The sequence below is a fragment of the Lytechinus variegatus genome, chromosome 11 (assembly GCF_018143015.1).
Source record: "Lytechinus variegatus isolate NC3 chromosome 11, Lvar_3.0, whole genome shotgun sequence".
Taxonomy (NCBI): Eukaryota; Metazoa; Echinodermata; class Echinoidea; order Temnopleuroida; family Toxopneustidae; genus Lytechinus; species Lytechinus variegatus.
Window position 1 is genome coordinate 16050629 of NC_054750.1, and position 15168 is coordinate 16065796.

Here is a 15168-nt window from a genome sequence, read left to right on the forward strand (position 1 = left end):
AGTAAAAGGGATTTTATTACATATATTTATGTATTCTTATTGTTAAACTCGATCTTAAATCAATAACCTAAAGCTGAGCGCTTGATGGTAGGGCTGATTTTGTCTGGTTGATTACTATATGCTGTCAAGGGTACAAATCAAGTGCGCAACCATTCACTAAGCAATGTGTTATTGGCCCAGGCTGCCTATTCTTTTTATAACCGAAAATAGAATGAGAATGTTTGTATGCTTCTGGAGTATAATATAGTCCATGTTTGTCTCTGTTTGAAATCTGGACAGCTTTTCAAGAAAGTGAGCCAGCAGCTTAACCTGTCAGCTGTATGTGCAGAGTACCACGAAGGTAAGATTGAATCATTGACTTGTTACAAGCTACTGTTATAAACCACTGAAATTAAAGCATATGTTTGGTGAAGAGGAAATTTTTCATAGAATCCCATAAATTGTGAATAAAAACAGATGAATACTGTCAATAGTTTTTGCAGTGTATCATGAAGGTATTTTATAAGTTGTAATCAGTGATGGGTTTTAAATATATGTTACAAGCTACTGAAATTATGGCGTTTTATTTGTTAAGAAAAAAAATTGTAAATTTTTTTGTGGATTCATTGTAATTGTTGAAAACTCAAAAAGTATGTGCAGTGTATAATGAAAGTAAGATGTAATCAACAAGTCGTTACAAGCTACTGTTACAAAGTACTGAAAAAAGATATTAAGAACAAATTGGACATGGAGAATAATTTTTTTTTGATTGAGAATAGATTTTCACACTATGAATAAATACATTAACATAAACGTATTTTAATCGTATACATCAGTGGGTGAGTCATTTCAAGTCAGGGCTTGTCAAAATATGACATCCCTTACTTAAAAAAGGACATAGATATTATGGACTGACTGTATTTTCACCATAATTATTGATAATCCTTGCAGCTCATTACTACGATGGAGTGGTAGACCTGTGTTTATCAGCAGCAGTCAAGAGAGATCCTCATAACTTAGCTCTCATCTTCTACAAGAATGGCAAGCAACCTGAAGATGCTCAAGGAATGGAAGCATTCTCAGCTAGGTAACCTTTGAGCTTTAATAAATAGTATATTATATGGTATATTGAAATCAAAATGTTGTGTTTTATGAAACGCTCAATATATCTGAACAGTCAAACCCATTGCCACCACCTGTCTATAGAGACCACAAAAATTGTTTTTCTCGAGCTAAATTGAATTATCTATTACAAGAATATGTCATTATAAACCACCTGCACATGAAGACCACTATTCTTGTGTTCATTGGGTGGTCTTAACTTACAGATTTCACTGTATATGCTGCATTATTATCATATTCATCAGAGTTTGGCTTGCCTACACACATGCAAGTTCAATTGCTACGCATTGTTTTTTACATCCTACAACTTGGAATATAAGTGTGAGGTTTAGTACTTCAATCTTGACAAAACAATCCCCAGAAGTGATTATTTTCCTCCGTGGATAGCAATTTGGATAATGTTATTCCTCAATTTCCATATTGTTTATATTGATATTTAGATATGAGTGCTACAAGTCGATTACGGATATCTTGGACCAGTTGCTGACTGCCAGTCAAGCCCAGCCGTCTTCCCCAGGGCTACCCAATAGACCTGGAGCTCCCCCCAAACCTGATCCCAACAGACTCTCAACTACAGATGCAGAGCATTATGTAAGTCACACATGTGGTATTGGTAGTGATGGTGGTAGTGGTGGTGATGATGACAACAGTGATGATGTTATAGTGACAATGGTAATAGCAACAATGATAAAGATGATGATGGTGGTGATGGTGGTGGTGATGATGATGATGATGATTATGATGATGATGGTGGTGGTGGTGGTGGTGATGATGGTGGTGGTGGTGGTGGTGGTGGTGGTGATGATGATGATGATGATGATGATGGATAACAGGATTCTGAATGTAATGAAAAGAAGATAGTGGAGGAGGTTTAGACTGTTGATGATGGTAATTTAGATGATTTATTTTTGTTCTCTGTATAGGCTTTAAGAAAAAATGTTTGTATTTTTTTTAGTTAGATGGTATGATGCACAGATTCCTTGATTCTGATGATAAATTCATCCTCTGTATAGGCTTTAAGAAAGAATGTTTGTATTTTGGTTTTTAGTTGGACGGTATGATGCATCGATGCCTTGATTCTGATGACGAACTCTTCCATGTTACCCTCTATGATTGGCTCGTTAACAAAGGACTCAAGGAACAGCTGCTTGAGGTAAGAAAACAATATCCTATTGAATATTGCCTTCTTTGTAGAGTGCAGTCATACTAGATTGCTGAGGTTGTAATTACAAGAACACTTGATATTGAGTGCAGTGGAAGAACAAACTTAAACTATAATAATAATAATATAGGGTATTTATATTGCGCACATATCCACCTTGTTAGGTGCTCAAGGCGCTCCTATATTACCCGGCTAAGCTAGGCGTTCACAGCGCACACAGCTTCTTGAGGATTTACTTCCTACCGGTACCCATTTACGTCACCTGGGTTGAGTGCAGCACATTGTGGATCAGTTTCTTGCTGAAGGAAATTACGCCATGGCTGGGATTCGAACCCACGACCCTCTGTTTCAAAGTCCAGAGACTAATCCACTGGGCCACAACACTATAGTGCAAGTAAAACAGATGCATCTTAACTGGAGAGCTATTAGAGGGCAAGTGGTCTAAATGGCTCCTCAATTTCAAAATTGTACCTCAATACTGTACACGTCCTCATTGGTTTTATCTTCCAGATATCGTCGCCCTTCGTTGAACCGTACATCAAAAGAGCCGTGCATTACAACCCCGATAGTCTTGAGATGTTGGATCTACTTTGGAAGTATCATGAGAAATGTAAGAACTACCCGGCTGCTTCAAGGATTCTCTGTAAGCTAGCAGAAAGACACAGGTATTGAATTAAAGGGAATGGTCACCCTGACTATAATGTTATCTCAAAAAAATTATAATAATTAAATATTGCTGAAATTATTTTTTCCAACAAAGAATAGGAGAGTAATGAATATTTAGAGTTTTTATTTTATTTATTCTCATTTCCTAATTTGAATGTTTCATGATGACTAAACAATCTTCATATTACGGAAGCAGTATGAAGTGATGTGTCTGAGGATATTATGAGGGCACAAGTAAAATCGGTCTTTAATTTGCTGAGAATTGGAATGAAATGTTAAATAAATTATATTACACTGACACATGAATGGGCCGCTCGCATGTGATTTGATATGTGTTTTGAATCCTGGACAAACTTCACCGTTCCTTCAAACCGATGTTTGTTTCCTCCGTGCAGTACGGATGTGAAGCTACAGCATAGGATAGAGTACCTCTCCCGTGCAGTAATGTGCAGCAAAAGCAGCAGTCTAAGGACCAGCTCAGCAAGTGAAGGGGAATTCCTTCATGAAATTGAGGAGAAACTTGAGGTATGAATATTTTCTTTTCGTTTTTATTACAAGGTCAATGGTAAGAGGTCTTGAGTGGTCCTTGGGTACGACTAGAGAAGTGTCCCTATAGATCAACTGAATACTTGGTGTCGAATCATAGACTTATAGTAGTCTAATTTACCACCTCTGACCATTTGGCAAAAGGCTTCTTCGCATGTGCCAAGACCCTGTGTCTGTTCGCTTGTTTTGTTCTGATTTAGATGCAGGCTATGTTACAATGGAAAACACTCCGTCCCTCGGATAGGACATTAAATGGAGGCCCCGTGTAGAGGAGAGTCACCACCTTTGCACGTTAAGAACCCACTGCACTATTCGTATAAGAGTAGGGGGAAACCCCGGTGTAGTGGTCCACCTGCATTCCCCCCAATCAGTTATATCGGGAGGAGAGACCTGCGGGTCACAGTGATTCAGTTCGCTTTTCGCCTCCCAGGCACAGGTGATGCCAAACAAATGATAATAATGATTGATTATGAAGCAATTTCTTTTTGTAAATCAATTTTTAAGATCCCTGCTGAAACCTACACTTGAAATGATATTGAATGGAAATGGTCATATTTAATGGGGAGGGTCATATTAAATGGAGATTGATATATTGATTGACTGATGGAAGTTTGCAATAAGTTGATACAATTGTTAATTTCTCCTCCCAGGTTGCTCGTCTTCAATTACAGGTGTTTGAAGCTATCTCACAGTCATGTGACCATACAGACCAACATGTACAGAGCGCCCTCTCCATCCTCAATTCAGAGTTGGTCGATATCACAAGAGTAAGTTCAATTATAGGGGTATTGCAAAAACTTATTTGCAATCAGTGTTAGATATCAATTGTAGCAAATCAATCTCTGCTTTCTGTTGTAAGAAGCAGGTTGTCCCTTTTATATTCGTTCCAGTGTTGGTTGCCATTACAAGAGTAAGTTCAATTATAGGGATGTTGTGGGAAACTTATTTTCTATCAATGTCAATAGTCAGTTACAAGATTTATGATGTGATAAATACATGATTTATTTTTTGGATCTGAGACGGACTTGCACCATAGCGATAGTATATGAAATATTGAGAAACAAAAATGATGATTTTTCTACTATGTTTTATGGGAAGGTCTAATCTTTATGCCCCTTGTGAGAACTATAAAAATGGGGAAATTATCACTGTAAATGCCATATTGAAAAAAAAAACTTTTTATTTTTAATTATGCATTTGAATCTAGAGGTACCATACTTTTTAAAGAAACACATTTATTTTAACTTATTGTCTATTAGGTCATGCATGTTATGTATTTCTTTGTTTATGATACATATATACTGGGGATGTATTCTCATTTCTTCTGATTTTGCTATTCTTTTTCAGCTGTATGGTGACTTTGCCAGTGAATTTGGTCTATCTAAATGTAAGCTGGCCATCGTCCACTGTGCTGGTCACTACGAGGAGGACCTTATCCAAGACCTGTGGCAAGAAATTATTGATAAAGGTTTATATTATTCTGATTCTTCATAGCCAAAATGCAATTATTCTTGTTTGATTTTGTTGGCATTTTATCCAAATCAAACTTTGCATTTTATTTCAGTTTTTCACAGACGGACATATTAAAAATTTGCAACTATAGAGACCTGAAAATGTTTATTGACAAGGAGCATAGATTGCTTATCAATAGCACTTAAGGTGTTTATCATGAAGGGTATTCCAATTGTTTTGGTATAAACATGTACATAAGTGTAAATTGTCATTGTTTCCTATTCAGTAGGAAATGAGAAAAAGATTAATGTCATGGACAGACATGATGATAATTATGTGCATGGTTTTTATTTTTCTTTTTTGCATAAATTTACAATCTAAATATATTAAACCTTGTCAAAACAACCCAAACAAATCTTGATTAAATTTTAGGTACATGAATATTCTTCCATATCATATCCAAGTATTATTTTGGATTTTGTAGTAAATTTTGAGAAAAGGGATGCCACAAACGGGCATTTCCTATGGAACCATATACAGTGAAACCTAAATAGAAAGGCAGCCCATGGGAGATAAGAAAAGGGTATCAATGAGTAGGTGGTCTTTATGAACAGGTTTCTTTCATACATGTTTCAATGGGGAATACAGCTCAAGTGGAGCCAAGTGTGTGTGGTCTTTACAGACAGGTACTGTAAAAGTGGAAATTTTCGCGTATTTCGCGGCAAGATTGGTGAGCGCGAATTTAAAAACATGCAAATTTATGACCATCTATTTTAATGCATGTTTTGAACCGTGGTTCAATTGCGTGTATCGTTTTGGCAAAGAGATTGCATAGTTTGACCTAAAGAGGGCGGCATTTACGCAAGCAAGCTTGAGCTCCAAATTCGTATGCATTGCGAGAATTTGTTTCAAAGCAATGCGATCATTTTTTTTAACAGTCGCAGATGGTATTTAAATTGTGTTTTGATTGAAAAATAATTTGCTTTTGCTGTTTGATTGGTGAGTGTTTAGATCTGTTTAGTTTTGGAGAAGACGTTGGGTCGATCGCCCATTTTGTTGATTGATCCCATGCACTTGATCAGCCGTAATCCCCCGATCCGTACCCGGTGCTCGGCCGTTCGTACCAGGCCAGCAGCTAGCAGCGCCTCCGTTTTGCCTTCCCCGATGTCCGCCCTGCAAATAAAAGTTGCGCTAAATGTCACAAAAGCCCATGATTAGATCAAAACAATGCTTATGCTGCCCGAGAGCTAGAATTATGATCAGAAAATACAATTTCGTTGCTGAAATTTTAATTAAAACCATTAACAGATCAGCAAGAAGGCCCCCAAAAGAAGTGACTTTGTCATTATGGAGTGTGCAGCGCGAATTAAAAAACCCGCGAATATGTTTTGAAGCTGCCAAGCGTGAAAAGTTAATCCCACGGAAATAACAGCGTTAACAGTAGCAGGTTTTACTATACCAACATGAGCATTTCCATGTTTGTGTTTGTGCATTTCAGAATTGCATGACAGTGCGGACAAGCTGGCAGCAACACGAATGACCATTCTGAGTAAACTACTCATCAGCCTGGGCAAACTGTACAGCAATTCAGAGAGATATTTTCCATTGGGTAAGTAACCATGTTATTCATATGACAGAGCTTCCAATTTAAGGAAGAAAATAAATTGCTTTAATCTGACAGGAATATGATAATACAAAAATACCTTTTTATAAGTTTGATTGAGGCAATGTTGGTTTTCCAAACGTGCAACACATACATGATATTAGATGGAATATACACACAACCGTTCTTGGTGTACATGTTATAGAAAATATGATGTCTTACCTATTAATCCCTCAGTAAATTCAGCTCGGGATTCGGCCAGGTAGGAAGAAACCCGGATTGTACAGACAAAGGGCGAAGAGGAGTTGTAAACTGTAGTAGTTGAAACACATCCTCTGTGTGGTATAACCGACTCTCCAAGTGAGGATTAGATGGCCTGACTATGCAGCACTCCTCATTGTTGAGTACTCATGCATGGATGAGTGCACAGGGATTATTATTATTTTATTCGGCACTTTATCAAAGCAATACAGCATGTACAATGCAAGATTAAGAAATAGTACAAAAATACAAATAGTTTTTAGACCCTTTCTCACCCAACCAGGTAGCCTGGGTAGGGAATAGGTCAACTTAATGGCCATGGCCCACAGGCCTTCCCTCCCACACCCGATTGAGTGAAAAAAGATCATTACATATAATAGAGTTACAAAATGGAATAACATGATAGTATAAAACAGGTAGGTTGCACAAAAAAAGGAACCAACTTACATTTGACATAACCATAGAAAACCAGGAGGAACAAATATTTGATCAAAATAATTGAGCCAGAATTAGGGAACAGTTGAAATAAATAACTTTACAATGCATGAGATAAAAGATATAACAAAATCAGAATATTGGACACCATTTAGAAAATAAAATAAAAATAAAATAAAATGAATATTTCTACTCCATGACAATCCAATGTGTGTTACGCACACCTTCCAACCCATAGAGATGTATAGTCTATATATCAAGACTATCTCTGCTCCGACCCCATCCCTCGGTACTAGGGAGCTTGAGTTATTGCACTGCCAAGAGTGGTATTTGCAACTTCTGCGTTGATTCTTCACTCAGTATCTATACCAATGGTACGACTCTCAGCAGAGATCAAGAAGTGCCTGATCAAGGACAAGACTTAGACCTCCAAATGCTTTGGAGTGAGCTTCCATCGATGCAATACAGCATATACAATGTCTTGTGCAATACTCCGTAGAGATTGCTTGATGCTTCATCTACCTTTTTCCCCCTATATTTCAGTGATTTTTCCATTGATGTATTTTAGTACACACACAATACATTTCAAAACAAGGATACATTCATATTACTCATTTTTCATACAAAGATATACATAAACAGTATAATGACATGTAAAATAGCATGTTATAAGTCAAGCATATAAAAATGACAACAGTATTTAATAGTGGTAGTGGATGAATTTCTTGCAGAAAGAAACACCGTGGCTGGGATTCCAGCCACAACCCTCGGTTGAAAGACATTAGTCTGACATTGATGTCCCTACTAGCTCTTGACATGCGTTTCCTGATGCCATGCCTATCCTTGGAGTTTCAGAATCGTGGCTAGAGTCAGAATCAGATGAAACAGTCTTTGACTGGAATTTGTCAGACATTTTGAGATGACATAGTTTCCCATGGCTGTGATTCGGGCCACAATCCTTGGTTGAAAGATGGAGTCGGACAATGATATCCCCACAAGCTCTTCACATGCACTTTCTGTTGCCGTGACTCATTGGAGTTTCGGAATGGTGGCTGGACTCGGTTGAAAAAAATCTTTGGCAGGACTTTGTCGGACATTGTGAGATACATGTAACATGAGCAGTGGCTCTTTAGAAATCATTCCTTACATAATTGACCATTCTTCCGATTGCCAACTGAATTACTTCATAGAATGTTGATTTCCTACTTCGATGCCTCTGATGTAAGCATGGGTAGTGACTCTTTAGAAAGTGTCTGTTACATAGTTAACCTTCTTCCGATTACCAGCTGAATTGCTTCATAGAATGTTGATTTCCTATTTCGGTGCCTCTGATGTAAGCATGAGTAGTGACTCTTTAGAAAGTGTCCATTACATAGTTAACCTTCATGCGATTACCAGCTGAATTGCTTCATAGAATGTTGATTTCCTACTTCGATGCCTCTGATGTAAGCATGAGTAGTGACTCTTTAGAAAGTGTCCGTTACATAGTTAACCTTCTTCCGATTACCAGCTGAATTGCTTCATAGAATGTTGATTTCCTACTTCGGTGCCTCTGATGGATTAGTTAATACCCATATCTATAAGCAGGAAACCCTGAAAGTTTCCCAGACATCAGCCATCAGATAAACATTTCCTCCAGATAGACCTGTAGAAAGCTCTTTGCACATTTTTTCCGGTGTACATCAACCAAATGCCTTGCATATTCTTTTTACAATCATAACTTGAGGCTTTACGTTCAAAGGTCACCAAGCACCCAAGATGGTATTTAGCCGATGCTGATATCAGATCGGTGACCCCACACAATCTCATCCTTGTGTCAGGAACATTTTCGGCCTTCCTAATGATGTCTTCACTCTTTGCTGAAGTCTGTACAAGATGCAATTTGGCATTTTTTTTTCTTCCTGGCAAAAGATACATCTTGACCAGTCTACTGTTATGTTAGAACCTATTGAAGGTTGTGTTGAACAAGGAACATCTATTTTCCTTTCTTAGCATAAGATTGGATAGCATGCTTTGTGCTATTTAACTTCTGATTCGAAAAGCTCTTCTTTTGTGATTTCAGTGAGTTGTTAAGTTATAAATGAATACCGGTACAGTGAAATCAGGAAAATCAAAGAAAAATCCAATAAATGATCCTCTTTTATCAAGCCAAAGCTGATGTTATTGAACTCTTAATCTTCAAATGTAGTGATTTTGTAGATCCATACTGCTCATAAAACAATTCCGTCAGTCTTTTGTCCCACTACATGTACCTTTGAAACCTCTCTGTATCCTGTTATCACTGCTCAGTGAATGATCATGTGCATACCGGATTTTATCACAGTGGGAAATGGATGGAAAAGTTTGTCTACATTATTACTGCTGTCGAAATAGAATGTGGAATCTGACATTCATATAATTTGATATCAAAATGGTTATAAAAAGTCACTTGAAAATGAAATTTATTCACATAGCCTTAGCTTCCATTTACCCCCAAATCTGAGGTTTTATGTTCTCAAGGACTTTGTCCTTGCTAGGATGTGATCTTTCAGGACATGGATAGCTGCCTTACAGTAGTCAGTTGTACTATTCCCTTGAAGTGGCAGATCTGTTCTGTACAAGCAAGCCCATTCATGTCTCCTTGAACGTATGCTCTGGCAAGATAGTACATGTAAGACTTGAATTGTGAAAGACAACATTTGAGAAGTTATGAGAATCGTTTGATATTATTAGAGACTCTGTATATGTATATTTATTTCTATTATTTCTCTACTTTCCATTAGGATGTTGTTAACACAATTCTTTCATGTATTCCTCTTAACGATCTTTCAGACTTCTTGGTGTTGTACCTTGAGAAGAAGAGCTGTGAATTGGATTGGAATGAATCCTGGGTGTTCAAGGCTATGCTAGATGTGGGTGTACCTCTTCCAAAACTACACAGTGTCTATGACAGACACTTCAGAGCCAAGGTAAGAAAAAGCCTCAAGTGGTACCCGGAGGGGTGGGGGTGCTATGTGAGATCATTTGGGTATACCTCTTCCTAAACTACACAGTGTCTATGACAGACACTTCAGAGCCAAGGTAAGAATAAGCCTCAAGTGGTACCTGGAGGGGTGGAGGTGCTATCTTAGATCATGTGGGTGTACCTCTTCCTAAACTACACAGTGTCTATGACAGACACTTCAGAGCAAAGATTGATGAGAAATTCTCAATGTAATGTCATTATGAAGACTTATTTCATAAAATACAGAATATAGTCTTATCCAGAAAAAGTGTTGAAAACGTAACTTCTCTTCTAGAGTGCTACCCTAACATGTATTTTGTTTATTTATCCCTGGTTAGGATCCATTCTGGCAGACATCTCGTAATCCTCAGCACATGCTGCGTGTCATTGCATCTCTTCTCTCAACATTCTCTGATAATGCTGCTCTTGTACCTGTTCATGATAGGTAAGTTGAGATCTCTTGTTTTATTGTTTTTCTCCAACATCTTGTGTATTTCTTTGCGTTTCAATCCATTGTTTTAAATTCTATGTCACCAAGATTATCACAAAAAGCCTTAACTTTTTACTGTCAAGTCTCACGCAAGCTTTGAGACCAAAGTTGCAACCCCCGGGTATGCAACATAGATCCCGAATCAGAGCAGAATCACCAAGAAGTGACTGTCCAGAATCTAACCAAATTCCATTCGAATACATCCTGAATGTAACCCGAATGAAATTTGACCACGTTTGAGAGTATTTTGGAGGGTAGTCTGCTGGGTTTTGAACATTTCAAAACGAGCCGCATCTCTCCAAGGATGTTCCAAAATCCCTCTAGAATTTTCTCGAATTCCGAGAGGGAGAACAGAATCCTCCCGAATACGTGTATTCGCAGCTGATTTGGTTCTGGTGTAACCTAGGCTTTACTTTGGTAGTATCTCTCGATGCTGGATTTGATAACTAGCATGTGGAGTGTGTTCAGAAATAACCGTTTTATTACTGGTAATAAAGTGCAATGGAAATATGCCATCATGGTATGAATTCAAATGTGCAAATTTCAATCTGATTGATACACATCTGAAAAAACTCAAATACACACTCATTTTTAATTGTGTGGTTATTTAGTTTTGATTCATTCTATATGTATGTGGGGGTTTTTTATAGTGCAAGTTGGTAGAAAAATTATTGCCAATTTGAGGAGTGAAATTGTTTTGATTTTTTTAAACTGTTGTGAAGTTATATATGGCTATGGGTTAATACAATATGCAATTGATTTCCATTCTAGGCGTCTGTTCATCAACTCCACACTGGATGCCATCGCAAGCTACAAGGTAGAGCTGGAGGCCACTCCTGGGAGACCTCACATTATACAGTCCTACCTTGATAGCTTCACTGACCTACAGAACCGTCTGGACAGGATGCAAATCAACAGACCAAGATAGGGCGCCCTCTTGTGTTTGCCTCACAATCCTTTCAAAGTGCCTGATGGGTTTCCTGTGAATGTCTTAGTATGGTTAATCAGCCAATCCCTCTCATTGAAAGATACTATGGCAGGATAGAGCACCCTCTTGAGTTAGCCGTACAACCCTAAATACCTGGTTGAGGGCACTGTAAACATTCTAGTATGGTTGATGTTCCAATCGCTCTAATTGAACTATACTTTGGAAAGGACTTGCATGTTGCAACCAATAAAAATCAGCGGTTCCCGCAGGTGTTCTTTTGCCGATTTTGGAAAGAATTTTAAAAAACTTAGCAAGATGGACATGTTCCTAGGTACTTTGATCATTTTAGTAAAGAAGCAGAGACTTCTGCAAATCATCCCTTACAAGGATTACGATGTCAATGAGGCCTTAGTCAGTCATGATGGAATTCCTCTGATGGAATCAAATTCCGATAATGTTTACCTCATTTTTCACACAATATTGAAATTCGATTTCTAACCTTCTCTGGGGGGATTAGCATTCATAGATATGATTCAGCCCTACATTCAATCTTACTTTCTACAATGAAGAATGCAAACGAATATAACAAGATATGGACAAAGCAAGATGAAATAATGTGCATGTGGCACCATATTTATTCTGTGAATAGTCTAGTTCATTAAAGAATTTACAAGAATATTAGTAACTATAATTATTCAACAAATTATGCTGTTAAGTTTTTCTTCATCTTGATCATGGAAAGACTTGGCCATTTTGATGAAACCCCCTTTTGGCTTAATGGCGTAAAAATTGTAACCTAAGTTGGCTAAAATGGGGGGAAAGAAGGGGGGTTCCTAAGCACAGAATCACTTTCAATGGGTCAAACTGTGTGCAATGAGCCAGGTTGTGTGTTGCTATGTCAGTACATAAATTAGTTTTTTGTCAGGCATACTTCATTCTTCCAAATTTTGTTGATAAAACACCAAGTATAATACGTAGATAACCAAATATGCATGTTCAGGGCGGTATGATATGATATTAAAATATTGCCTCAATATAGACTAAGCCGTTTCAAACAAGAAAATTGCTTTAAATTGCTGTAAAACTCAGACATCCCTGTTACCTCTATCCAACTCGGGAGGGTTCAAAGGAAAGGGCTTAATATTTCATTCCTAATTTCCACATCAATTTATCAGTCTTAATTGACAAAAGCTGGTACAGGAACATTGCTTGAAAGGTGACAATAATTAAATACTCAAATACGGTGCTTGGCTAAAATCTGATCAGATTTTTATCAAGATGTTCTAGAAGGGGTAAATAATGCTTATTTGATTATATGTTCACAAATGTAATGTAAATTATGTAAAAGTGTTTATTTCATAAGAGAAGTTGTTATTGTCAGGGGCTAGCAAGTATGAATAAATCTCAATTACACATTGGGGATGATGCCCGGGGAGGCCACTTCCATTCACGAGTGGATACCATGCGCGACCATGGGGTCTCGAAAAGCACCCTAAACACGTAATTTCCATATTCTGAAAATGCACCCCTTAACAAGTATTGGCGTGTGAAACCCTATCCTTAACAAGTATTGGAAACAAAACGATACTCTTGGCAAATATTCCTTAAAATGAACCCCTAAACAAGTACAGGAATGTTTTATTGTTACGGGTCCTTCGGTCGTCGGCTTTACCTTATTTGGTTTAGTACGACCCCACCTTCTACACCTCGCGCATATCGGACTCTAAACACCAAGTGTTGGGGCAAAAAGGAAATCCTTTATAAAACATTTTAATTTTGTTTTATCATCCCCGCAAATTCAACCCTAAACACGTAATTTTCCTAGCGAAATAGATACCCTTTTTTCATTATTTTTGTGTTTTTGACACCCTTATCACGTTACGTACGTAACGTGCCCTATCGTGAAAAAGACATCCTTTTTATGTGTCTTTTTGGCCACGCATGGTATCCACTCGTCAATGTAAGTGGCCCCCCCCCTGGGGGATGATGGTCAAGGTTGTGCAAGGTTTTGAATAACTGTACAAGCCTAGAAGAATTTCATTAATTCTTTTGGAGACTTGCAAAAGTAATTTTATAATACAATGTAAGTTTGTACATTTTTTTTCTAAGAAAAATGCATTTGATATTAAAGAAGTAAAGATCTAAGAAAAGATTCAGTTTTGTATTTTTTTTTCTTTTAAAGGTCAAGTCCACCTCAGAAAAATGTTGATTTGAATCAATAGAGAAAAATCAGACAAGTTCAATGCTGAAAATTTCATCAAAATCGGATGTAAAATAAGAAAATTATGACATTTCAAAGTTTCGCTTATTTTTAACAAAATAGTTATATGAACGAGCCAGTCACATCCAAATGAGAGAGTCGATGATGTCACTCACTCACTATTTCTTTTGTTTTCTATTGTTTGAATTGTACAATATTTCAATTTTTACGAATTTGATGATTAGGACCTCCTTGCCTGAAGCACAAAATCTTAAAATAATGGAATTCCACGTGTTCAGGGAAGAATGAAATTTTATTTCACATGACAATGAAGAGAAAATAAAAATATTTCATATAATAAAATACAAAAGAAATAGTGAGTGATGTCATCAGTTCCCTCATTTGAATACCGACCAAGATGTGCATATAACTGTTATGTGAAATGAAGCGAAACTTAAAAATGTCATAACTTTCTTATTTTACATCCGATTTTGATGAAATTTTCAGTGTTATGCTTGTTGAATTTTTCTCTTTTTATTCAAATCAAGTTTTTGTTGGGGTGGGCTTGTCCTTTAAACATCTGTCAAGCCCTGCAACACGAAAAAGGTACAATATATAATGTTAAATGCCAAGGAGCCCGCATTGTGGCCCAGTGGATTAATCCAACATCTCAAGACTATCAGGGTTGTCATGCACGGCTCATGTGATTTACGGTTCAACGAAGGGCGGCGATATCTGGAAGATATAGCCAATATGGATGTGTACAGGATTGAGCTACTATTTTGAAATTGAGGAGCCATTTAGACCACTTGCCCTCTGATAGCTCTCCAGTTCAGAGGCATGTTTTACTTGCACTATAGCGTTGTGGCCCAGTGGATTAGTCTCTGGACTTTGAAACAGAGGGTCGTAGGTTCGAATGCCAGCCATGGCGTAATTTCCTTCAGCAAGAAACTGATCTACAATGTGCTGCACTCGACCCAGGTGAGGTAAATGGGTACCGGTAGGAAGTAATTCCTCAAGAAGTTGTGTGCGCTATGAATGCCTAGCTTAGGCGGGTAATATAGGAGCGCCTTGTGCACCTCAAAAGGTGGATATGTTCGCAATATAAATATCCTATATTCTTAATGAAGAGTTATGATTTTAGCTTTGCCATTATTGTTACTACCATGACAACCTTATGATTGGCTGATTAGACCTGTTACCACGGTAGTTACCAGTACGGCAAAGTTACAACAGTTATCAATAATTTATGAAACAGACCCCATGGTCCAGTAAGACTAAGTTTTACGATTAAAGGGATGATCCGGGCTGAAAGTATTAATAGCTTAATAAATAAAGTAG

The 15168-nt window shown here is 37.5% G+C and overlaps 1 protein-coding gene across 1 annotated transcript in view; it reads left to right on the forward strand.

Moving 5' to 3' along the window:
* LOC121423687 (nuclear pore complex protein Nup155-like) overlaps positions 1-12200 on the forward strand; it is a 36396-nt gene extending 24196 nt beyond the window's left edge. The window contains exons 23-34 of the mRNA XM_041619116.1: positions 280-340; positions 931-1066; positions 1542-1692; positions 2150-2254; positions 2774-2928; positions 3325-3454; positions 4126-4242; positions 4823-4943; positions 6426-6536; positions 10038-10174; positions 10548-10654; positions 11471-12200. Coding sequence (XP_041475050.1) covers positions 280-340; positions 931-1066; positions 1542-1692; positions 2150-2254; positions 2774-2928; positions 3325-3454; positions 4126-4242; positions 4823-4943; positions 6426-6536; positions 10038-10174; positions 10548-10654; positions 11471-11627 — 1488 coding nt within the window. The 3' untranslated portion in view covers positions 11628-12200. The remainder of the gene's footprint in view (positions 1-279; positions 341-930; positions 1067-1541; positions 1693-2149; positions 2255-2773; positions 2929-3324; positions 3455-4125; positions 4243-4822; positions 4944-6425; positions 6537-10037; positions 10175-10547; positions 10655-11470) is intronic.
* Positions 12201-15168: the final 2968 nt, after the last annotated feature.